The sequence below is a fragment of the Thermothielavioides terrestris genome, chromosome 3 (genome assembly GCF_000226115.1).
Source record: "Thermothielavioides terrestris NRRL 8126 chromosome 3, complete sequence".
Classification (NCBI taxonomy): domain Eukaryota; kingdom Fungi; phylum Ascomycota; class Sordariomycetes; order Sordariales; family Chaetomiaceae; genus Thermothielavioides; species Thermothielavioides terrestris.
In genome coordinates this window covers 3,718,659-3,741,467 of record NC_016459.1, presented here as the reverse complement: position 1 = coordinate 3,741,467, position 22,809 = coordinate 3,718,659, and the positions used below count along the sequence as shown (strand labels likewise).

General features: G+C 56.8%; 9 protein-coding genes and 1 non-coding gene across 10 annotated transcripts; 6 read left to right on the top strand and 4 right to left on the bottom strand.

The window, feature by feature from the left end:
• The first annotated feature begins 56 nt into the window (after window positions 1–56).
• THITE_2117766 (uncharacterized protein) lies at window positions 57–3,248 on the top strand. Its single transcript, XM_003654593.1, has 2 exons — window positions 57–1,274; window positions 1,320–3,248. Exons 1-2 carry the CDS (start codon window positions 270–272, stop codon window positions 2,958–2,960), a joined length of 2,646 nt encoding a protein of 881 aa, XP_003654641.1. The 5' UTR covers window positions 57–269; the 3' UTR covers window positions 2,961–3,248.
• Window positions 3,249–5,615: 2,367 nt separating this feature from the next.
• Window positions 5,616–6,483, top strand: THITE_160039 (uncharacterized protein; the record flags this gene model as incomplete). The annotated part of the gene is made up of 3 exons (XM_003654592.1): window positions 5,616–5,642; window positions 5,857–5,899; window positions 6,290–6,483. 3 exons carry the CDS (start codon window positions 5,616–5,618, stop codon window positions 6,481–6,483), a joined length of 264 nt encoding a protein of 87 aa, XP_003654640.1.
• Window positions 6,484–7,322: 839 nt separating this feature from the next.
• Window positions 7,323–8,156, bottom strand: THITE_2089800 (uncharacterized protein; the record flags this gene model as incomplete). Its single annotated transcript, XM_003654591.1, has 4 exons — window positions 7,323–7,358; window positions 7,416–7,811; window positions 7,928–8,011; window positions 8,094–8,156. The coding sequence occupies 4 exons, from the start codon at window positions 8,154–8,156 to the stop codon at window positions 7,323–7,325; spliced, it is 579 nt and encodes a 192-aa protein (XP_003654639.1).
• Window positions 8,157–8,913: 757 nt separating this feature from the next.
• THITE_160041 (uncharacterized protein) lies at window positions 8,914–10,612 on the bottom strand (the record flags this gene model as incomplete). The annotated part of the gene is made up of 3 exons (XM_003654590.1): window positions 8,914–8,931; window positions 8,994–9,491; window positions 10,559–10,612. 3 exons carry the CDS (start codon window positions 10,610–10,612, stop codon window positions 8,914–8,916), a joined length of 570 nt encoding a protein of 189 aa, XP_003654638.1.
• Window positions 10,613–11,374: 762 nt separating this feature from the next.
• Window positions 11,375–12,712, top strand: THITE_2089798 (uncharacterized protein; the record flags this gene model as incomplete). The annotated part of the gene is made up of 3 exons (XM_003654589.1): window positions 11,375–11,461; window positions 11,570–11,653; window positions 12,164–12,712. 3 exons carry the CDS (start codon window positions 11,375–11,377, stop codon window positions 12,710–12,712), a joined length of 720 nt encoding a protein of 239 aa, XP_003654637.1.
• Window positions 12,713–12,783: 71 nt separating this feature from the next.
• THITE_14793 (uncharacterized protein) lies at window positions 12,784–13,521 on the bottom strand (the record flags this gene model as incomplete). The annotated part of the gene is made up of 2 exons (XM_003654588.1): window positions 12,784–13,122; window positions 13,207–13,521. Coding segments are annotated over 2 exons (654 nt in total), but the record flags the coding sequence as incomplete, so codon positions are not given.
• Window positions 13,522–16,034: 2,513 nt separating this feature from the next.
• Window positions 16,035–16,105, top strand: THITE_t101. Its single transcript has one exon. It is a non-coding gene; the product is annotated as a tRNA-Gly (tRNA).
• A 242-nt stretch (window positions 16,106–16,347) lies between these two features.
• Window positions 16,348–17,734, top strand: THITE_2117764 (uncharacterized protein). Its single transcript, XM_003654587.1, has 2 exons — window positions 16,348–16,734; window positions 16,797–17,734. The coding sequence occupies exon 2, from the start codon at window positions 16,946–16,948 to the stop codon at window positions 17,660–17,662; it is 717 nt and encodes a 238-aa protein (XP_003654635.1). The 5' UTR covers window positions 16,348–16,734; window positions 16,797–16,945; the 3' UTR covers window positions 17,663–17,734.
• Window positions 17,735–18,582: 848 nt separating this feature from the next.
• On the top strand, window positions 18,583–19,939 carry THITE_2117763 (uncharacterized protein). The gene has a single exon (XM_003654586.1). The coding sequence runs from the start codon at window positions 18,607–18,609 to the stop codon at window positions 19,708–19,710; it is 1,104 nt and encodes a 367-aa protein (XP_003654634.1). The 5' UTR covers window positions 18,583–18,606; the 3' UTR covers window positions 19,711–19,939.
• A 402-nt stretch (window positions 19,940–20,341) lies between these two features.
• On the bottom strand, window positions 20,342–21,622 carry THITE_2089794 (uncharacterized protein; the record flags this gene model as incomplete). Its single annotated transcript, XM_003654585.1, has 3 exons — window positions 20,342–20,668; window positions 20,764–21,265; window positions 21,330–21,622. The coding sequence occupies 3 exons, from the start codon at window positions 21,620–21,622 to the stop codon at window positions 20,342–20,344; spliced, it is 1,122 nt and encodes a 373-aa protein (XP_003654633.1).
• Window positions 21,623–22,809: the final 1,187 nt, after the last annotated feature.

Genomic DNA, 22,809 nt, shown 5'->3' with positions numbered 1-22,809 from the left:
TAGGTCGTGCAAGCTGAAGCGCGCCACGTCGGTCCTTCCCTCACGTCATCGAAACTCGGTGCCGCTTGGAGGACGAAACCATTTCGGAAAAACGATAAACAACAATCACTATGGCTATCTTCGAACCAAAATTATGAACCCCAAATCGCTATTTTTCACTGACCTTGTGAAGCTGCTTGGATAACGGACGTCTTCGCATTTGCGACGCAAGTCATGACCCTGCACAGTGCAGTCTCACTTTCACATTTCCGTCGCTCCTTTCTGCTGCCATGGCGAGCCCTACGAAAAAGAGGAAGTTGAACTCTGATTCGAAGCAAAAGACTGCCCCAACAAAAGGGCTAGAGTACTTCTTCGAGAAGCAGAGACGTAATGGTTCCTCGTCGAGCACTCCACCTGTTCCAGAGCACGATGCGAAGCCGGAGCAGTCCCAAGGCTCCTTGACGGACGAAGAGCTTGCGAGAAAACTTCAAGCTGAGTGGGATGCCGAGGTTAGGGCCGCCTCGGTCCCCGCTGCAGCCCAGCCGGGGACAGGGGGCTCCGGGATGACCAAAGCAGCTTCGGAGCCAGAGTCGGCAACGACTCCCCAGCCGCCGGAAGCACCGCTTGCCTCCCCAGGAATTGGATCGACACGCACAAAGAAGCCCCTTCTGCTGTCTTCTGCAGCGGCAACAGAAGACCAGGCGACCGCTTCCATCCCGTTGGATGAAAGCCCACTGACCTTCGACCCGGCGAAGTATGTCCCTGAGCTACAAAACTCCTGGGCTTCTGAGGGTGGAGATGCATCTTACGCCTTGCTCACGCGATGTTTCGTTTTGGTCAACGGCACTCAGAGCCGGATCAAAATCGTCGACACGCTTGTCAACTGTATGCGGTTGCTGATCGTGGGCGATCCTGCGAGTCTCCTGCCGGCCGTCTGGCTGTCTACCAACGCCATATCCCCTCCCTACATATCCATGGAGCTCGGAATTGGCGGGTCTGCCCTCTCCAAGGCACTCAAGCAGGCATGTGGGCTGGACAACCGGGCGCTGAAGTCACTGTATGACAAACTTGGGGACCCTGGCGATGTTGCTTTCGAGGCCAAGAAGAAACAGAGCTTCACTTTGCGCAAGCCGAAGCCGCTCACAATTAAAGGCGTCTTCCAGTCTTTGGTCAAGATCGCAAAAAGTCAGGGGCAGGGGAGCGGTGAGGTGAAACAGCGGATTGTCGACAGACTTCTGCAAGACGCGCGCGGAGGGGAGGAGAGCCGATACATCGTTAGGACGCTCTGTCAACATGTACGTTGAAGCCGCCCCGTCATGACCGCCACTAACATGGCCCAGCTACGGATCGGTGCCGTCAAGACTACGATGTTGATCGCTCTGTCCCGCGCGTTCTTGCTTTCTAGACCTGCCGGCGCCGGCTTTCCGGTCAAGGATCCGCGGGAACTCGCTAAGCTCAAGAAGGATGAGCTGGCTGAGGTCTGGACCAGGGCAGAAGAGCTCGTCAAAGCTTCCTACGCGCGACATCCTGACTACAACGACCTCATTCCCGTGCTTCTGGAAATCGGCGTCTCCGAGGAGTTGCTCGTGCGCTGCGGTCTTACGCTCCACATTCCGTTGCGGCCGATGCTGGGAAGCATCACCCGCGATCTGTCGGAGATGCTCACCAAGCTGCAAGGCCGTGACTTTGCCTGCGAATACAAGTATGACGGACAGCGAGCTCAAGTCCACTGTGACGCCAATGGCAAAGTCTCGATCTTTTCGAGGCATCTGGAACTCATGACAGACAAGTACCCAGATCTGGTTGCCCTTGTCCCCAAAATCCGAGGCGACGGTGTTGAGAGTTTTATCCTGGAGGGCGAGGTGGTTGCTGTCGACCGTGCCACTGGCGAACTGAGGAACTTCCAGACACTCACTAATCGTGCCCGAAAGGACGTTGCTATTGGGAGCATTACTATTGATGTCTGTCTCTTCGCGTTCGATCTCATGTACCTCAACGGACAGTCGCTGTTGGACCAACCTTTCCGGCATCGGCGGGATCTGCTTCGGTCTCTTTTCGTCGAGATCCCCCACCACTTCACATGGGTCAAAAATCTCGACGCGACGTCGCAAGATTCCGAGGCGGTTCTCGAGTTCTTTAAGTCCGCCCTCGACAGCAAGTGCGAGGGGATCATGGTCAAGACGCTCGACAATTTTGCCGAGCTCGAAACCACGGGCGAAGATGCCTCCGAAGACCGCTCAGCATCCGAACCGCCAGCCGCAAAACCAACCCCCCAATCCCGCAAGTCGAAACGGACCACACCCCCCGAAGCGCACATGTCACTCCAACAACCAGCGCCCCCAACCAAATCCCGCCGCAAGCCGCTCCTAGCAACCTACGAACCCGACAAGCGCCTCGAGTCCTGGCTCAAAGTCAAAAAAGACTACCACGCCTCCACCGCGGACACGCTCGACCTGGTACCCATCGCCGCCTGGCACGGCCAGGGCCGCAAGGCCAAGTGGTGGTCGCCCATCCTGCTGGCGGTCCGCAACGACGAGACCGGCTGCCTCGAGGCGGTGTGCAAGTGCATGTCCGGCTTCACGGACGCCTTCTACAAGGCGAACCGGGCGTTCTACGACGACGGCAGCGGCGGCGGCGGCGAGGCGCGCAACACGCACGCGCGCAAGCCCCCGTTTGTCGAGTACGACGGTCCCGCGCCGGACGTGTGGTTTGAGCCGTGCGAGGTGTGGGAGGTCGCGTTTGCCGACGTTACGCTCAGTCCGACCTACACGGCGGCGATTGGGCTCGTCAGCGAGGAGAGGGGGTTGAGCTTGCGGTTTCCGCGGTTTTTGAGGAAGAGGGAGGATAAAGGGGTCGAGGAGGCCAGTACGAGTGGGTTCTTGGCCGGGCTGTGGAGGAAGCAGGAGGCGAAGGTGTCTACGGCGGTGGGGGAGGAGGCAGCAGCTGGGGTGGGAGGGGAGGAAGACGAGGACGAGGAATGAATCGCGGGTCAGGTCAGAGCCATGCGTCATTGCTGGGGTGCTGTTTTCCATTAATCTGCCGAGAGTGTCGGCTCTAATTGCGATTCCGCTACGCCTTCCACGCCCGGTACACGATCCGGCAGCCGTACTTCTCGCCCTTCTTCAGCAGCATCTGGCTCTTCCACTCGTCCACGTTGCACGCGTTGACGTACCGGCTCGGCTCGACGCAGAAGCCGCTGTGGGCCTTGCGCGCCGGCACGCCGGCCACCTCGGGCACGTCGATGTACTTGCCCGTGTAGAACTGGAAGGCCGGCTCGGTGCTGAGCACCTCGAGGTGGATCTGCGAGTCCGGGTGGTGCGCGCTGACCAGCTTGGTCAGCGGCAGCGAGCGCGTGTCGGTCGGCACCGTGCCGGGCGCCTCGTTGATGACGAAGCAGTCGTCGATGTCCGGCTCCTGCGCGCCCAGCGTGAACGGCTTGTTGGCCTCCACCTTGCTGAACGGCTTGGGGCCGTCCGTCGGGATGCCGCCGTCGTCGACGGGCAGGTAGCTGTTGGTGGCCAGGGTGACGACGGTGCCTTCGATGGAGGGGCCGCCCGTCAGGTTGAAGTAGCTGCGGGTGAGTGGTCAGTCATGCAGTTCTCTTGCTTTTCTTTGGTGAACCATATCCGTGGTTGCTCGCAGCAGTGGGGACGTACGAGTGATTGGTCATGTTGATGACGGTCTCATCCGCCCCGCCCACCAGCTCCGCCTCGTACTCAATCCCGAGCACAACCACCTCTTTCCCGTCCTGCACCTGCTTGGCGACGGTATACACCACGCTAGCCTCGACCGTGCCGGGGAATCCCTCGTCGCCGTCCGGGCTGACGAGCGAGAACTTGACGCTCTCGGCGCCGTCCTCGAGGCCCTCGATGCCCGGGATTGGGCGCACGCCAACGGGCGTCGGCCCGTCCCACACCTTCTTGCCCCAGCCGACCACGCCGCCATGCAGGTTGTTCGGCCCGTTGTTGGCGGCCAGCGGGTAGGACCGGCCGCCGTTGAGGCTGGCCAGCCGCGCGCCCTGGATGCGGTTCGCCACGCGCCCGATCGTCGCGCCAAAGTGCGGGTCGTTGTGGCGCTCGTAGTGCGCCTGCTCCGGGAAGCCCTGCACGATGTTCACGCCGCCGACGCTCAGCGACTGGATGATCGCCCCCAGCGGGATGAAGGTGACGGGGGTGTCGGCCATTGTTTCCGCTCTTTTTTTGTTTGGTTCTTGTCGAGAGGCGGGGGTTCCACTGGCGATGGTGGTGCGAGTGAGTGTGGGGTGAGGGAAATCCGGAGGATTGGAGTTGGAGGGGTTTGACTGCGCTGATTTCTTTGCCTCGTTTCAGAAGCTGCGCAGGCAAGTCCCAACTACGCGAAAGATGGAAGAGGAGACAGACAGAAAGCAGGGGATGATAATACACCGAGAAACCGAAGATATGCCATCTTTTCGTGCGGGAAAACGGGACGGCTTCCACCTCACATGACCTTCACATGACGACGATCTGATTCAGGCTATATTGCGGGATGAAGACAAATCCCCTCTTTCAGTGGAGCACCTGCTGTGCAGTGGGTTTTGCATGATCCGCTCTGTGCCTGGCGATTGGAACCGTCTTCACTTATCACTTACATCCGATTCGTCCGCGCTTCCTGTCCCAAACAAGCTCTGATTGGGTGGGCCAGCTGGTGATTGAGCTTTGGGAGCTGTTCGTAGACCTTAGAGGCCTGGATGGAAGGCTGTAAGAGTGCTTTCGCGCTGGTAGCGAGCTGTCTGGGGCGGCTGGGAGCTGACCCCATGCCATTGACTCGTGGGTGCTCTGGCGGTTGATTCCCTCAACCACTGGGACCCCCCAGCGATTTAGAAGAGGGGGCGAACACAGCAAGCATACTACCTAGACTTGCGAAAATGCCGTCGACGTAAGAGCCGATTATTTCCCTAACTGTGCTCTGCTGAGGAGAACAGAATTGATGGATCGGAATTCTCATTAAAGTCAAGGTAAGTCATTCAACCATGCGAATCCGTGTGGGCGCAGCATCCGGTATTCAAGACGCCATTCAACTGTTGCCCGTGACTTAGGACCTGCCAGTTCACGGATGGCTCTTCGTTAACTCACGACCATGATGTGGGCCCACCGTCGAACATCCCCTTTTCCGAGGGGATGATGGGGAATGCGATACTTATTGCTGGACGGAGCAATTACTCTCCATGCCTCTTAGAATAGAGATAAGTGAAGCGTACCGTAAGGGTGCTGTCTCGGCATGCATTTGGAGCACAAAATCATAATCATCCATAACCACGATCCAGCGATGCAGGGCCAGCTTAAAAGCGACCCCCAGATTGAGAATTGGTAGTCAATGTCTTGCTCAGAACATTCTTGGGTACCTTAGGTAGGCCAACTAGTTTGTGAGTATTACGCTTCGGAGCGGTTGATGGTCTCAATACAATAACATGTCTCAATACAGAAAGTAAAATATTTGATAATGCAGATTTTTTGGATGGAAGATTGAAGTGTAGTAAGCGGGCTGCTGGATTACGCCAGCAAATGCGAGACAAAACAGCAAAACTCGTGGTTCAAATTGACAGTCACCTGCATTCTAGTGCCCCGCTCGGAAAGTGATGTTATTCGAGTACGGGGAACTGTGTTGGCGGTGACAAGATGGAACGAGTGAACGGCTTGGCGAAAGTGAGTGGGTGCCGACCTGTGACTTCTGGTTGGCGGTCTGCTGGGCGTACGGAGTGTTCAAGGGGAAGACATCCATTACCGGCATCAGGAGCGAATTTACGATACTGGATATCTCGCGGACTGCGGATGTTCTTTCCCTCAACGTTGGCGACGAGGGTGCAAAGTTTCTTTCCTTTCCCATTTGATCCGAGGCACCATGCTAACAATTCCTCAGGTGAAGCGCCGGTCAGGACGTGGATCATCCATTCCTGAGCCGTGTACGTCGTTCAGCAGGTGGACATCAGCTGTCTCCGGTGCTGGGTCTCGCAGTTCAGGTCCTTCGACAGCAACGGCATCCTCGTGACGCAGGCCTCTGGCACATTGATCAGCGCTGTGTGTTTTCCCGGAGCTGTGCTGCACATCGGCCTGTCCATAGCCACTTTCTTGGGCCTGCCTAATCACTACCGCCGAACTCTATGTTCCATTTCCTTCTTCTTCAAATCCATACTCTGCCGGAAGCTGACCATCGTAAGCGCCTTCACCACTTTCCCAAATTCCCAGGCCATACTGACGCCATGCCAGTGCTACCTCATCTCCGTCCTCATCTAAAACTACCTCCTGTCCCAGGTGAACGGCCGATCGTGGCGCTCCCTGTGGACGTCGGCGAGCGTCGCGCCCGGGCGGGTGGTGCTGCCCCGTGCCGCCCATCCCCGGTATCGTCCAGGCGCTGCTCGTCGCATATCTCGCTCACCTCGTCCGCGAGCACAGCTGGCTGTTTCCCCTGCTGGTCATCAGCCTGGGCGCGCTACGCTGGGCTCAGATCCTGTGGGGCGTGTCCGGCCTCGGCATCTCGCTGCCTTGAGGGGGCTCGGGGTCGCCCGAGACCGGCGCGCTGCTCTCGCGCACCTTGTGGTTGTGTCTCGGCGCGCTCACCGCGCTTCAGGGCACCGGCGTGGGCGTGATGCTGCTGCAGACGACGGCGAGGTTCCACAATAACATTGTGCTGGTCGCCGCGCAGGTGCTGGGCTCCTTCGCGACCGCTCTGGGGAGGGCGACGCCACCGGATGCGGAGGGACCCGGCCTGGTGTTTCCTAACCTTAGCGCTAAGCCTCCGGGCTGGACGGGCTGCGGAATGGCTGGTTTTTGGTGTGCTTGCTGCTGCAGTTAGAGATTTGGGTGCTGTTTGGAATGTTCTTTAGGTAGGAGCAGTTGAGCAGGCCCTGAGACGAGGTTTGGGTTGGATAGGGTGCATTACATTGATCTCGTTTCCTGAATTGTGGATCTGGTGATATTCTTTCTTATCGTTGTTAGGATATGAAGGTTCATGCTTTGTGTTTTCCTTTGGGGATGGCAATGTTGAATGTGCTAGCCGTCGAGGATAGACAGTTCGTGCTTCACAAAATGACTACAATTGGTCGAAATGCTTGATTGCAGGGCGTTGAAGGGCCTTTGTTGACAGCCTCGGTGGATAATGATGCCGGAAGAGGGGCGCTAAAGCCTACGAGAAGACACAGACAAACAGGCGAAACACCTCCATTGTTGGCATCTCGGGGATTTACTACGTTTCTTCCGCGATGTAGCTCGAGGAGCACGAAGCTCCAACCTACTCCGCAGATATCTCAGAGCGCCATCATCAAGACCCAAGATACCAGCTGTACCCTCCAAAGTCGACCCTCGCTCGAGGCAGCAATACGCGATGTCTTAGTTGGCGCCGAAGTTCCTGAGTGCCTCAACATACTGCAAGCGCGGTTAGCGGAGATTGACCACGGCAACGTGAAACGCAGGAAGTAGTACCTCATCCCAGCCCATATCGCCTTCCTCGAGAGCCCCGAGCAAGTCATTCAACCTCGAGGACCGCTCCATAACCGGCACCATAGCATCCACAATCTGTACATTTAACTCGAGGCACTCCTCCAGCTGACGAATGAGCAGCTCAAGAGGGGCCCCAAGACGGTGCATCTCCATGAGAATGCGAAAGCGGTCACGCAGGATCTCAAGCTGCACGACAAGGACGTCTTGAAAGGAGAGAAACTCGGTCAAGGTGGGGAAGCCGGGGATGTCCACGCCCTCCGGGTTGGCGAGACGGAGCCACACGTCTGACGCCTCGAAACTCGCACGCCAGAAGGGATCAGCGCACATTTGCAGGACATTGTACAGGCAGTCGTTGACCTGGTTGATCATAGACGCAATCTAAGGTTAAAGTTTGTCAGTTTGTGATATATTAAGGTAAGAATACGTGCCGAAAGCCAAGAGCAGCCTCGCGAGACGTAGAGGTGTGAAGTGAAGTGCCTCCTCGATGGACATACCGTGCTGCGGTCGAAACAGTCGGTTTCGGAACCTAGGACCGATTCGGAACGAGCTTCATTGTCTTCGTCCTCCATGGTATCAGTCTTGTGAAGGAAAGATCTGTCAGTCTTCTGGGTCTTTTTTTAAGGAACTGCAACTTGCTGGTGGGGGCAGATTTCTGCGTACTTGACCAGTGGCTGAAACCTCCTGGTCGCTGTCGGAGACGTCGTGAACTTCGGGATGCGACATCTTTGGAAATTGGGTAACCGGCGAAACGTAACACGGGGCCGAGAGAGAAGAAGCGGATCCGAGGTATACTCGGCCGGTTTGGTGGGCGCCGGGACGCGGTGTGAGGGTAAAGTGGAAAACAGAGGTGGGTGCCGGCGTAAATGGGAAGAAGATTGCGGGCGGCAGAGGTCGATTGTGCTACGATAACTGGGAAACTCTCAATCCAGGAAATGGGGCCCGATGGAAAGGAAGTCAGCACAGAAACACCCCCCACGGTCGGCTGGGTGAATTGATGGAAAGCAGGTCAGGTGGTTGGGGAGAGAAGCATCATGCAATGGGACGAAAATAACTTACCTTGACATGCCGAGCAAATGCATTGATCCCACCAATGCGAGTGACCAGCAGCGACGGTTCATGTTTTGGCGCCGCGATTATGGCATCCACATCTCTCTTCCGTCTCGCGGGGCAGCCTGCGGACCTACTCTTCTGGGGTGGAGACGATAGTGGCCCATGAGTGTGATGATACATCGGCCATCTACAATCTGGAAGTGTCAGATGCCACTGGGGCGCAATTTCGTGGTCCGCTCCATGTCATGGGAAGCCGGGGTTTATTGCTACTCATCATATCGGAGCCCATCATCACTATGACATCCGAACCAATGGAAACCACCTTGCACATTGCTTTCCCGGTATCGCCGTTGCGCCAATGAAACCAGCAACCGCACTCCCTTCTGACCAAGCCACGCATTTTGTGATCGCATTTGACAAGCCCTCGGTGTCAGTAGTGATCAACAAACTATCACAGGCGTCAGCAAACGTGAAAACTCCAATGTTTTACCTTGGGCAAGGATGACACACCTCCGCGCTGTTGAGTTCTTCGGATTCAAGGGAAATCAGCAAATCGCGTATGAGCATGACCTGGTGATCAAGATCTTCGATTTTCTTGTGGACGTCCTCGCGCATTTTCATGAATCCGTCCCGCTCCTTGTAGAGCTCACTGAACATCCACTGGCGCTCAAGCACCTCCACCAGACGCTGGATGCTGCGTACAATTTGCAGCTGGCTGGCCACGAGAGCCTGAATTGCGGCTTTCGATGCGTCCAGGTTGGTGGAGGATGACCGCGCATTGTAGTCAGCATTGTCGACGCCACCTTCGTTGCCGGCGACCGACTTGCGGCCAGCGACATTGTCAGCGATATTGTGGACGTTCATGTTGGCATTGGCCTTGGAGGGAACAAATCGGTCAGCCTTCTGGGTGGTCGAACCAAACGGGGAAACAGATGACGAATCGTACCGTTTCGCCACCTTCAGCGGCCGCGAGACGGGCAGCTCGGGCAGCTCTGCGCCGGCGGAGAACTGAGGAATGAACACGGGGCATCTTGGTTGTGAGTAAAAGGCAGAGCAGAAAATAGAGACAGTTATTGTGAGTGCAGCTTGGAGGAGGGAGGACGAAGAGGGCAGAGCCGCGGAGGGTGATGGAATCCTTTGGTGGGAAAGCAGGAAAGTGGGGCCCTCTATTGAGCCGATTTCACAATAGAAACCAGCTGCCCATGAGCAAAAAGTGAAAAACATTGACGGGGATAAGATTCGCCCCAGTTTGGTCACCTGGGGGGTGCGGAAGGCGGGCTTGCAAAAGAAGCGCACCATTCACAGTCCACACTGTGGCCGCACACTGGTCGCGAACACGGTAGAAATGGAGGCAAAAAGCTTCCAATCGGCGGGGAGATCCATTCAAGTTGAAGATACGTTGATTGAGACTTGGTTATTTGCCTTTGCAAGTCCCAGCTACTTAGCAATGCAACTCGTGACACAATGCCACTTGCGGGTTCGTTCCCACTTGTCAGACTCGTCGTTGGCGTCCAAATCGGGCAAGTGATGAAGACCCACAGTGGAAATGCGGCGGCCTGCAGTGGCGGGAAGCCCCACCCGGGCCGACCCGAGACAATGGAAACACCGGGCCCCGAGCCAGCCAGGTTTCTCCTCAGCCTCAGGGTTGCATCTCGAATCCAAAAGCTGCTGCCCATCAGCGCAGTAAGCAGTCAACACGACCGACCTCAGAGAGCCAGTTAGGAACCCGAAAGAGCATTATTTACGGTATATCGGGAGCCTCGCCGCATATCTGGTGCGAAAAAGGAAAACAGCTGAGATCAAGGATTAGGCGGGGGGTTCAACGGAAACGTGCTTGTGGATTGAGGTCTGTTCGCTAAAGCGTGCCGTTCTCCTAGAGCTGGGACGCTCGACTAGGATTGAGGGCGAGCTGGGCCTCAAGGCAAGGGCGATGTAAGAGGGACGAGGCCTGCGTCGAAATCGGGTTCCTGTTGTAACTGGGACCCTTGGCCATGAAGTGTTTTGGAACATGAACCCGCGGATTGCGGTAGGGAAATCACCGACTGCACAGGCAGATGGAATCGCAATACACATACATATTGGTCCTTGGCGTCAATGCTCCCGCGGCATTCTAGACCTTCCCTAGCCATGGCCATCTCACAGCGGGTCTAGAGAAGGGGTTGAGAAAGCTGAGGTTTGGGAAGAGCGAGTAGCTGAATGCCAGCGGTTTTCGCCGAGAGACTCTGTTTGCCCAAGAGGAAGGGGCTCGCCACGTTCTGGCCTGTGCAAACTTCGGGGTAAAAAGTCGCGACGAAAAATCGCGAATGATTCGAAACTCAGTGACGCGCTCGAAAAAAAAAAAAAAAAAAAAAAAAAAAAAAAAAAAAAAAAAAAAAAAAAAAAAAAAAAAAAAAAAAAACGTCCCTCGCACCTGCACCGGCGCTTCCTATTGTCCTCTATTCATCTCTATTCATCTGCTATTGTGCCTATTGTGCAATGAAGCTCAATAGCTCAATAAGCCCAATAATCAGCCCCGCTGTTCACCCTCAATAAATTCCTGACCTGCGCCGTCCTCTGCTCTTCTCTCCTCCATCCTCTTTCCACCACACACCTCTTCCACCTCGTATGCCGCAGAGGCAAAGCCTTTGCAAACTTCCTCAGCTTTACTGAGTTAATTGCACCGACATTCTGCCACAAAGCTCACATCTTCGGTAAGTGCATTCAATCGCATTTCTCTCATGCGGGTACTCCGAACCCAAACACACTCCCCATCGCAGCGATCGTTAGCTTCCCCAAGTGAGCTTCCCCCAAGTCGGATTGCAACAAACTGAGCATCTCTGCGACTTCCTTCACTTCCTGAACTCCACGACCCGATTGCTGACCACAAAATCGAGCTGCAGAAAATCTTCAAAATGACAAGGAACCGCAAGCGCCGGAGAACCAAGGGCAAGGGCGAGGGCGACTTTGACATCCCCATTAGGAGCTTCGCAGCGGCGCAGGTATGAGTTTACAAGTCACCCAGCTTTCCCCAGCGCCACGCAGCCTGCCTTTCACATCTGCTGGTCCATTCTGATCCAACGCTCCTGACGCGGTTGTCAACTGGAAAGGCTACCGTCGAGAACGTCGGCCCCGACACCACGCCGACTGATCAATCGCTCCCCGCCGCGTCGGCGCCCTCAGACACTGACATGGTAAGTCCGCGTCGCGTCCACGCCAGAACTCCCTCTATTGCATCCAACTGCTGCCAAACCCTCCTGGGGGCGGAAAATTTAAGCCTCTGCACAGTTCGTCGAGACCTAATCATCGATCTCTGTCTCCCGATTTGGACCACGCGCGCCGAATCGATCGACGGAGGGGTCTCGTGTTCCACGGCTGGCTGGGGGAGCACCAGGCTCTGCGACTGGGTGGTTCTTAGTCCGTCAGATCTTGCACAGCCGTACCCTGCCCTCAGTTGCTTCCCGGGAGCACCTCTTTCTTACTATGCTGGCCGACGATGGTAGACGAGAGAGCGCCATCGGGCTGGGGTGACAGGCGCATGCGGCTTAGACGGCGTACAGCTGAGTCCAGGTTCGTCCATGTCGAGTCATTCGGTGATTCCGTGGGCGGGCTACGGACCGGGATCGAGGTGCAGCAGTGCAGGCCGGGGATGTTCTGGGCGATGACTTACTCAGCTTTGGTTTCCATTGCTGACTGGACTTAAGACCGCAGGCGACAATACCGAAGAGACCATGGCCGCTCAAACGGAGGACGAGGAGACCGAAGACAAGCCTCTCGATATGGCCGTCGTTGCTGCCGCCTTGAAGAAGGCGGTGAATGACTGCTCGGAGGAGAATCTCGCCGCCCTCCTTAAAACAGTTGACTACGACATCGAGTCTCTGGCCAAGCTGGCGTTCAACGACGGAAGCTCGCTGAAGGCCTCCAGCCTTCTCCTGGGCGCCGCGGTCGTGCTGGCAGAAGGCAAGGCCATCGAGGCGGAGACCAAGGCCGACGAGGCTCATATCAAGGCTACTGATGCGGATGGCGTGGCAAGTGAGGCACAGAGCTTGGCGATCGAGGCCGAAGGACATGCAGTCCACGCCATGCTCGGCTACGAAGGCATTAAGGAGCAGATCTCGGGGATTCAGCACCGCGTCTTGATTCTTGAGAACATGCAGGCCAAGGTGGACAAGATGGAGGCCCGCCTCCAAGCTTTGGAACGGGAGAATCTGATGCTTCGAGAGAGGCTCAAGGAAGCCACTACTCGCCAGTGATCACAGATGTATCGATATACGTCTTCGACTGTACGGCGAACTGCGGGACAATCTCAAGGTCAACTCAGATTCCCAGCCAACATCTCCTTACTCCCGTAGATGCTCGGCCGCAGCCCGTACTCGTTCTTCCCGTAGATCTCCAAGTACGTGTACGCATCGCACTTGTACATGATCCCCCGCGGCATGTCCGCCCTGACCAGGCCCATGTCGACCAGAGAGAGCAGCACCCTCTTCACATCCTCCACATCCGTAAAGTCCTTCGTGTACACGCAAATCAACCGCGTCGGATCCCCGTCCTCCTCCCCCGAAGTCGACACCTTGGCTCCAATGCCAAGCCTGTCGGCATCCACGCCCTCGCAGACCTTCCGCCAGACCTCGTTCACCTCGTCCACCTTGGGAAAGAGCATCCACTGTCCACACATTAGCGTCTTTCCCCCACCCTCGAGTTTAAGTTAACCATCCCCCTCTGTGTAACCGTAGCAAAACGTGCCTACCTTGCCAGTGGTAACCCCGCACCGCCTCGCAAGCGCGGCAATATCCTCCTTCAGCCCCTCCCTAAGCTGCTTCCGGCGCGGGTCATTCGGCGTGCACAGCGCCCGCGCGAGCTTAAACCGGCGCAGCAGCTCGCGGCCGTCGCGCAGGAATGCGGCCATGTCGCCCGACTCGCCGTCCGCGGTGTTGCGATGCGGGTTGTCGATCCAGTACCACGGCGGGAGCAGGTGTGCCGGTGTGGTCTGGGCCGCCTCGGCCGGCGACAGGCGCTCGAGGAATTGCGAGAGCGGCTCGTTGGGGAGGCGCGCGCCGCGTCGGGAGGGGGCTGGGCTGGAGGGCTGGCTGGGCTGCGGGGTTGGGTCGGGGGAGGACTGCATCGTGGGTTATGTTCTGAATGAGGTGTTTTTGTGTTGAGAGCGTCGAGAAATCGGTTCAAAGTTGATGTTTCTTCAAGTAGGGGGCTTTTGCGGTGGAGGTTGCTGCGGGATACATGTTGGTGTTACGTTGAGTTGAGTGGGTGACGTGGAAACGGGATTCTGCAGGCACCAACGCAGGCAGTCACCACACCTTTTTGCTTTGCTGATGGTTGGCCACACACGGCGCCACAAAGCTGTCAATGCCACTCTTCTTCATCTCCCAGCTGGCAGATGTTTGCTGGTACAACTGTTCGTTGGGGCAGCAAATGTATAAGGCCTTTCGGCCTGTTTCTCGTTGAAACACAACATCACCGTGCGAACAGTGATAAAGGGGCGATGTGGTCAGCATCAAACGCATCAAGCATCTGACTATCGGTTTCATGAACATGGGGTATCGCTATGTAAAGTCTTTCAGGAGGAGCTCACCCCGCCGGACCCGCCGGACGGGAGACAGAGGAGAAAATGAAAGAAAAGTAAAGGAAAGGAAAGTAAAGGAGAAGGAAACCGGCAAGAAGTGACACTCGCAACCGTGGCTTCCAATGCCCAACCACTTCATCGCTTCCTCACAGTCTCATACCCATAGCAAGAGGGGAATTGCAGCGGATTCCGCCCTCCAACGGCCATCAACAGCAAGCCAACTCTCCTTTGCTTGCGTGGGCGGCCCAGCTTGGGGGTGAACCGGCGAGATGGCGAGCAGCGCACCGGGGCCTTCCTTCGAGGTGCTTGGTTAAGCAGCGGCTGCCTGTTTTTTTTTTTTTTTTTTTTTTTTTTTTTTTTTTTTTTTTTTTTTTTTTTTTTTTTTTTTTTTTTTTTTTTTTTTTTTTTTTTGTGCCCGTCGGCGGTGACAGCCGCCGTGGCATCTGCGGAACCTGCATCTCCAGGGGTTCGGCGTTGAGCCGTCGGGTTAGTGGGTATTGAGGCTGCCAGACCCAGCTGCTGGCTGGCTTGAACCCTGGTAGCCGATTTCGAGGGACAGAAACCGGAATTGATGAGGGATCTCGTGCGGGAGGATCCTGTGTCGCTTGCTCGGGGGCATTCTTCGCCGTGACGGCTTGCTGAGCTGGCTGTTGTGCCTGGTACGCAGATCGTCTCACAAGCCTGGCCCGTTGACTCTCGGCTTTGGCTCGCGCCGTCTCTTGAAGAGTGCTCAGGCTTTGCGAAACCGAAGCGAGAATCATACCACTAGATTAGCGGCCTTTGCTAGATTGATGTGCTGAAAAGGGGTGGGAGACTGCTGATGAGTAGATTTCCGAGTTTGGCTGAGTTTGTGGTGTGGGAACGTGGGTGTGGTGGGAAAGGGGCGGAGCTCTGTGTGTTCGGGGCTGATAGCTAAAGAGGTCCCGCCAAGACTAATTTCGGCCAATTGTCGGCAATGTTTTTACAACGTTATTACGCAACCACGATCGCCGAGGCGTTTGCACTATCGCTAAGCGATTAGTTCGCTAGGGGTATGGGGGGTGGCGCTAGCCCCCCGCTAGTTAGGGTTCGGGTTATAGTTAGGATATAGGTTATAGTTAGGGTATAGGTTATCTCGGTTTTCCTTTTTTTCAATTTGGTTGAGGTTTCGTAAAGTTGTTATAACGAGTCTTTATAATTGTTCGTTGTTAATATTGCTCGAAGTCGTCGTAGCCTTGGCGATTTGTAAATACTTATAAGTAGCAGCCTCCGAAATTAGTCTTAGCGAGACCTCTTTAGTGTAGCTATAACCATGTTCGAGTAGAGTTTCTAAGGCCAACCTTGTTTCTATCCTTAAACGTCCTATTACTGCGGATACGTCAGAAGGGGGTGTTTAGTGGTCGTTTTTCTGTCTACTCCTTCTTTTGTTAGCCGTTCTTCTTAGCTAAACGCACAAGATTCGCTAACTTAGTATAGTCTTCTCAGTCCCAGCCTCTAAGGCACCTTGGAGAGACTCCACTTAGCCTAATTCCAGGTAGACGTTAAAGAGGTCCCGCCAAGACTAATTTCGGCCAATTGTCGGCAATGTTTTTACAACGTTATTATATAGCCCCGATCGCCAAGGCGTTTACACTATCGCTAAGTGGTTAGTTCGCTAGGGGTACAGGGGGCGGCGCTAGCCCCTCGCTAGTTAAGGTTTAGGTTAAGCTTAGGATATAGGTTATAGTTAGGGTATAGGTTATCCTTGTTTTCTTTTTTTTCGATTTGGTTGAGGTTTCGTAGAGTTGTTGTTGTAAGTCTTTACGATTTTACATTGTTGATGTTGCTCGAAGTCGTGGCGGCCCCGCGATTTGTAATTACTTGTTCACGGCAGTCTCCGAAATTAGTCTTGGCGGGACCTCTTTAACGACGACCCGATTCCGACCAAGCTTTTCCAGTATATTCGGGCCATGCAGACCCTCACCATGTCCACACAACAGAGGACATCCCCTGTCGCCGACCCAACGATTCAGTTCTCAGCGTCAGTGGTTTAGTGGTAAAATCCATCGTTGCCATCGATGGGCCCCGCGTTCGATTCGCGGCTGACGCATTGTTCTTCTTTTTTCTGCAACGGAAAGGCTATGGCTGTCTCAACGAAGGGCCATGTATGCTTGTCTCAAGTGCAGCTGTCAGGCATTTGACGTTGTTGACGACGCCCGAGAGTTGTGATGCATGGGGGGCTGAGTGAGATCGCTGCGCCTTCAATGACTGGGCGACGGACTTGAGAGCCCCGCTAGCCGATACGAGCGACAAGTGTGTGCCAGGGCAGCCTGAGAGGTTGTGTTAGTAATCATTTAACTGGCCTGTTCATGGTTAAGTTCATGGATTAGGAAACAGCCTACAAGATCAGCAGCAGGGGAGAAGCAGAGCATACGAGGCATTGATTGAGACAACGCCATTTTGTACGGTCGTTCTGGCTGCTGCTGCATGCAATTCTCCAATGATCGTTGACGCGTCGATGTTCTGCCTCGTGTTTGGCCGCGATCGTGGTTCGTTCAAGAGCACAGAAAGCTAGCCCAATGTTATGTTTGAGTGGGGAAGTAACCTTGCGCCAGTTCGAGTCAGTCAGACAGCAGCTCCCTCACAAACCCTGGCTCGGGTTTGTTTTCGGAATCCGAGAAACTGTTCGAATGCGTTGTTGTCTCAGAAATTACCCCTCTCGTTTTTTCTGTGGACTGAGTAAGCCGCCATTCTTACGGAGTTAAATACCATCGCTTGCCGACGCTGATCGCGACTCACAGGCTCCGCCTCACCCCAGTCGCTCCTTTCAGCGAAGGCTCGCCCGGCCGCCGGTTCCGGACCTGCAGCAACTCCTGTCGCCCATCTCCCGCCACCATCCTCGACCTGCTCACGGAAGGACAAACAAAGCCACATGCAAAGTCCCGCACAAATGGCCCACAACGAAGTCTTCCAATACTCCATCATCTCGGCGCTCATGGACGGCGTCGCCTCGCACGGCACGCCGATCGCGCGGGTGCTCGAGCACGGCGACCACGGGCTCGGCACGTTCCGCAACATGGTGGGCGAGATGATCGTGCTGGATGGCCAAGTCTACCAGATGAAAGCGGACGGCTCCGTGGTGCACATCGCCGACCCGGAGGCGACGGTCACGCCTTTCGCCACCGTGACGCGCTTCCGTCCGACGACGGCGACGCGGGCGACGGTTGTCGGAAAGGCCGGCGTGGAGGCCCTGCTTACCGGCCTGTTTCCCCAGGCGCGGAATCACTTCATTGCGGTGCGGATGGATGGCGTGTTCCGGACGGTCAACGTCCGGACAGCGGGCGGACAACTCAGACCCAGGGAGGGCATGGTCGATGTATGCGCGAGGCAGACGACGCATACGTTTGAGGGAGTCAAGGGCACGATTGTCGGGTTCCGGTGTCCGGAGTATGTGATGGGGATTAATGTGGCGGGCGATCACTTCCACTTTATCAGCGAGGACAGGCAAAGAGGAGGGCACATCCTGGCGTTTGAGACGGAGGGGGATGTGGACATTGGAGCTGCGCAAATGTCCAAGTTCCATCTGGAGCTGCCGACGGAAGACGAGGAATTCAACGAGGCCACGTTGAAGCTCCAGGCGCAGCGCATCAAGGCAGTGGAGGGTTGAAGTTGAGCCACTGAGTCGGGCGTGGTGTGACCCAAAGTTATCAATTACTCTGTTTACCCATTCCACGCTCTGCTTGGCCCGTTCCGCTGACTCCCTGCAATCTGCAAAGTCACTGGCTGACGTTGTGACACTGCGTCGGGACTTATCGGATCCTGCCCAATGGCAGAAGTCGCGCGAGATTCGTCATCCTCTCCGTCCCAGGCAAAAATGACCAGAACAGCACACGGCAAAGGTCTCCAACAGGATAAACCACCACTTTTTTTTTTTGCAAGCTTGACCCGTATATCAACAGAGCAGGTCATATTTAGCGAGGCAGGCTGTCGGTCTGCGACATGGCGCGCGCCGCTTTCTTTGCTGCCGCCTATCTGACCGCCATTGCGTGCCTCGCGTTTGCAGCATCGGCCCCCACCACCAACCGCACGCAGTTCGGTCCCAGCGAGGCTGCTGCCCGCCAAAATGCCTTCGCTATTTTCAACGCCGTCCACTCGGCCATGCGCCAGTGGGGATCATCCCTCAATCACAACGGCATGTCGTTCTTCTTGGTCACCGTGCCCCCCGGCGTGATCCTCTACCACGGCACCGACAGCCCAGACCCGCCCCCGGGGCCAGAATGGCTGGCCTTTGAAATCGAGCACGCCGAAAACTTCGCCCGCCCGCGACGACGCAGCCGCAAGGCCGTCCCACCCCCGCCACCACATTCACCATCTCCAACCCCCCTCTCCCCACCTGCACAACAACACCCCCTCCTCCAAGACCCTATCTCTCCCCCCATCAACGACTCCCCACATCCCCAGCCCCTGCCCCAACCCCCAGACAACAACGACGACGACCCCGATGATGACGACGACGACCCCCTCCCGGCCCACGGCTACCTGCACCTGTACCGCACCACCGCCCCGCTGCACCTGCTCTACGTGGACGGCATGTCGGCGGGGAACACCGCGATGGGCACGCTGGACACGCAGGACCTGCTGCTGCGGCTGAACCGGAGCGCGGGGGTGTGGGACGAGTACGGGCGGGCGACCGAGCTGTGCGCGCTGGCGGCCGCGTGGGGCTGCGGCAGCAGCAGCGGCGGCGAAGGCGGAGGCGGAGGCGGAGGCGGCCTGCTGCGCGGCGTGCTGCGCATGGAGGCCGGCTTCGAGGTCATCCGGTGCGACTTCGCGGACGGCGCGATGGAGCTGCTCGACGCCCGGCAGCGGCCGGATGTAGCCCGGTGGCCTGGGCTGCGGGGGCTGCGGGCGTGGGAGTTTGTGCGGGCCGTGGCGGCGCGGTATGGCGGGATTGGCGGCGGGCGGGTGGTGGTGGATTGGTCGAGTATGGTGTCGGCGCTGTTCTATGAGGTGGATTTGGGCAATCCGGATGGGAGGTTTGAGGGGCTGCCGAGGTTGGTTCGGGTGTCGGATGGGGAGTTGAGGGGGATTCGGGACAGGGTGGCGGAGGTTATGACGGAGAGGGCGAGGATGGGGGAGAAGCGCGTGGTGGATTGGCAGGCGGTGGTGGACTTGGTGGTGTCGCGGTACGCGGACCGGCTGAGGTATCTGGCGGAGGGGATCGAATCGCTGGAGATGATGCGGGCAGAGGTGAACAGTCTGTTGGACACGCACATCGACTACGCGGTCGAGGACGAGGGATTTCAGAATGCGACGCAACGTTGTGCACGGCACTACACTTTGAGCGCGGTTCCGGGGACGCAGGAGGATAAGCTGATCCTGACGGCTATCGAGACGGTCACCCACGCAATCTGCTCCGCGCTCTTCGAGGTGCGCAAGCTGGTTGTGGAGGATCCGGAGGCGGACGACGGCTCGCTTGATGCCGCCAAGCGGACCATACGGGGGCTGATGGGGAAGCTGAGGTGGAGCAAGTGGAAAGAGTGTGCGGGATGCGCGTACGACGAGGTCTGTTTCGTTCCCATGTGGCCGTTTGGGGACAAGGAGTCATATGAACGACCGAACTGCAGGAATTCAAGTACCATCGAGGATGGATGGCTCGACAGGGGGTATTGGATCCCAGGATTGGGCATCAAGCCAAACACAACGAGGGAAAGGTAGCAGTTACAACGCAGGCACGTTGAGGGAAGTGTCCAGCAACTTCCACCCGAAAAGAACCCAAGTCTGCACTGAAAGAGCCGTAGTGGACTTCTCACTTGGACTTCGAGCAAAAGAAGGTGCTGTGCCGGCGCAATGGCGGACCTAGCCCGAAGCTATGCGTCAGCCGCGAATCAAAGCCGGCGCCTATCGATGGCAACGATGGATTTTACCACTAAACCACTGACGCTGCGATTGTTGGCGGGGTCATAATTAGACCTGCTGAGATGGGAGCAGCGGTTTGTCGCACTGGAAAGCCCAGCATTTCTGGACCTCCACCCTTCCGCGAGCCAAGACCAAGCGAACCGAGATGGCCTATTTCAAATCGGACGATATCTCTCCCCTTCGGACAACAGGCGATATCCTGCTTTTCCGAGCTGGTGCTTCCAGGCAGGACCTTCGTGACGCGATCGCCAGCAGCCCGCGGAACGTCGTTTCGTAATTCGGATACCAGGTAGTCATTCACGAATCAAACCTCAGATCATCAATCGGATTGTCGTCAATACAATACGTATTACCAACTACGATTTCAACTACTCGGCTGCATAGGGAAGCTCCGAGGACGCCTCATGCCGGCCATTGTCAAGCTCCATTATCAAGACGCCCAGCAGGGGCCCAGGAACAACTCGCCGTCCGCGGCCGGGGCAACGCCATTCAACGCCATCTCCCCGTACTGGCACTGTCCGGGTTGGGGGACATCGGAAACCGATGCAGGGACGATGAGCAGGCTGCACTCGCCGTCCGCCGGCGAGATGGCGGCGGCGCAGTCCATGATGGTGTAGCACAGCTGACAGCAAGCCTTGGATGTCGCAATGCCGGGCACACCTTGCAGCCGGCTTTGCAGCTGGGACAGGTCGACGGTGGTGCTGTACCTGAAGTCGCAGGGGCCAGGGGGGGAGACGGTGGCCGTCGCCGTGGCGGTCTGCCATGCCGGGCACGTTAGTTAGCCACTTCAATGATCAAGAGTCGAAGTGAAGGGCAGATCTGGTCTGCAGGGAGGTGGCACGGGCGTCGTACCTGTGTGACAGTGACATCCTGGGTAACCACAGAAGTGGCCAGATCGGTTGAGACGGTCGTTTCGGACTCAACGACGACAAGGATGCTGGTTTCTGTGGAAGTCACAGTCGATACGGCAGCAGTGGTGGCGTCAAGCGTGACGGTTGACGGCTCCGGGCTCAGGCAGCTGCAAGCCCGGGAGAGCCGCGAGGCCGGATGGCGGAGTAGATGCCTCGTGGCTAGGTCGATGCAGCTGGGCGCTGCGTTCGCAGTGGCACTGGCCGTAGCGCTGGCCGTAGCGCTCACCGCAGGCGGACCAGTCACGACAGGGAGGGAACCAGTAGTGTCCGGAAGGGTCGTACTCGTTCCACCGCTCGCGGGCGAGCCTGTGGAGCTGAAAGTAAGTGTACGGCGCCGCACGACGGTGCCGATGACCGATCCGCTTTCCGTTATTGTCTCCGTCACGGTGGCCACGGCCGTGTCAGTGACAGTGGTAGTCTGCTGCACTTCGACTGACGTGATACTGTTCAAGAAGAAATCAGCCTCTGCTCGGGGCGAGCGTTAAGTGACAACAACAGGGAACGGACTCGACTTCAACCGCCGTAGTGATGACGGTTGCGGTCTCGGTTACCAACTCCGTCGACACCGGGGTCACCGTGGACTGGTACACGGTGACGGGCGCGATGGACAAGTAGCTTGCGCACCAAGCGGACGCCTGCTCGGCCAGGTTGTCGAAGCAGGCCTCGGAAACCGGTTTGCCGCAGGTGAAGTACCGGAGCACAGACTCGACGGAGCAGACATCGAGGTTGACGGCAGCCCCTAGCACACCGGCGGGCAACATCCCCGTGGCAAGGGCCACAACAACCGCACCTGATCGCATCTTGTGGCGATGGAGACAGAAACGAGCGACAGAAATGAGTGGCAGGCAATCAAGCCGGGAATCGAGCGCAAATTCCACGACAAGAGAGGCGAAAAGATGCAATGAGGAAGAGCAAGGGCATCCAAGCACTTCCGATGACCTTTTCGCTCTTTTTTCAAGTATATGCCACCCCTGCGTTCAGCTCTGTCTATCCACCGCACTATTGCCTGCCATTTGTTTAAGCGCATCTGGGCCTCGCGGGTTTGAGCTGAGGTGGAGTCCAGGGACCAGCTGGGTCCTTGCCGCGATGGCCTAGTCGAGACTCGAGATGCCAGCTTTCCTAATACAAAAATCATTCAAGTCGGTCCACGATCGCAAGAACAGGACGTGGTCCGTGTGCTTGTACGCATACACTAGGTTTCAATTAGCAACGGTTGGGTGTGTGGGTTGCCGGGTGCGTGGAAGTATCCTGGGCTGACATAATTGGAGAATAAGGTACGGACACATCCTGTTCTTCTCTTGGCTCCCTTTGGGAGATGGAAATCGCTAGTGTAAAACTAGCTGTTGCTACAACATCGCGCTTGGGTGTGTTAGGTTAGTGGGAAGCGGATCGTAGATGAAAGATTGGCTGTGGGCGTCAGCTTGGCTCCTTCAATTGCGTGCTGAAAGGTGAGGTTAGGTTGGAGACTATACGGAATGCTGCGTAGGAGTTTCGCAAGGCTTGATATCATCGACCACCTCCCGTGGCCTAGGAGCGGTCAATGGAGGTCGTCAAAGGTCCGGAGGGAGGGACTCCCGACGTTTCATTGAAAGGTTCCGGTCCGAGACTTCGCTTGGGATAAAAAGCTGATGGGGCCCTTATCACCCCAGGGGGTCTGACTCGGGCCGGCGACGTCGACCACCGACGCCGCGCGCATCCTCCAGTGAAGCAAACCCTCCCGTGGGTTCGTAGCCGGCTACCTTCCTTCGACCGAGAAGGGGGTTTAGCCGGTGACCTTTTTATCATCTGCCGCTGCTGCTGCCCCTTCCCGGACTCCGGGCTCAAATGCCAAACACCGATGAGATACCTTAACTGATAATCGAACAGACAGAACTTGAGTCACTTCCGGCACCCCACCTGGCTCCGCCGTGGCATCAATCGCTTCGCACCAAGCGACCATGCTCACCTCAACTTTCGCATCCCGCATTTTCTATGACACACGTAGCTG

Bases quoted from the DNA above. Each gene is read 5' to 3' on its own strand.
- THITE_2117766 (XM_003654593.1), top strand. From the start codon at position 270: ATGGCGAGCCCTACGAAAAAGAGGAAGTTGAACTCTGATTCGAAGCAA. The intron at 1,275-1,319 runs GTACGTTGAAGC...AACATGGCCCAG, and splicing joins TTAGGACGCTCTGTCAACAT to CTACGGATCGGTGCCGTCAA.
- THITE_2117764 (XM_003654587.1), top strand. From the start codon at position 16,946: ATGGCCCACAACGAAGTCTTCCAATACTCCATCATCTCGGCGCTCATG.
- THITE_2117763 (XM_003654586.1), top strand. From the start codon at position 18,607: ATGGGCACGCTGGACACGCAGGACCTGCTGCTGCGGCTGAACCGGAGC.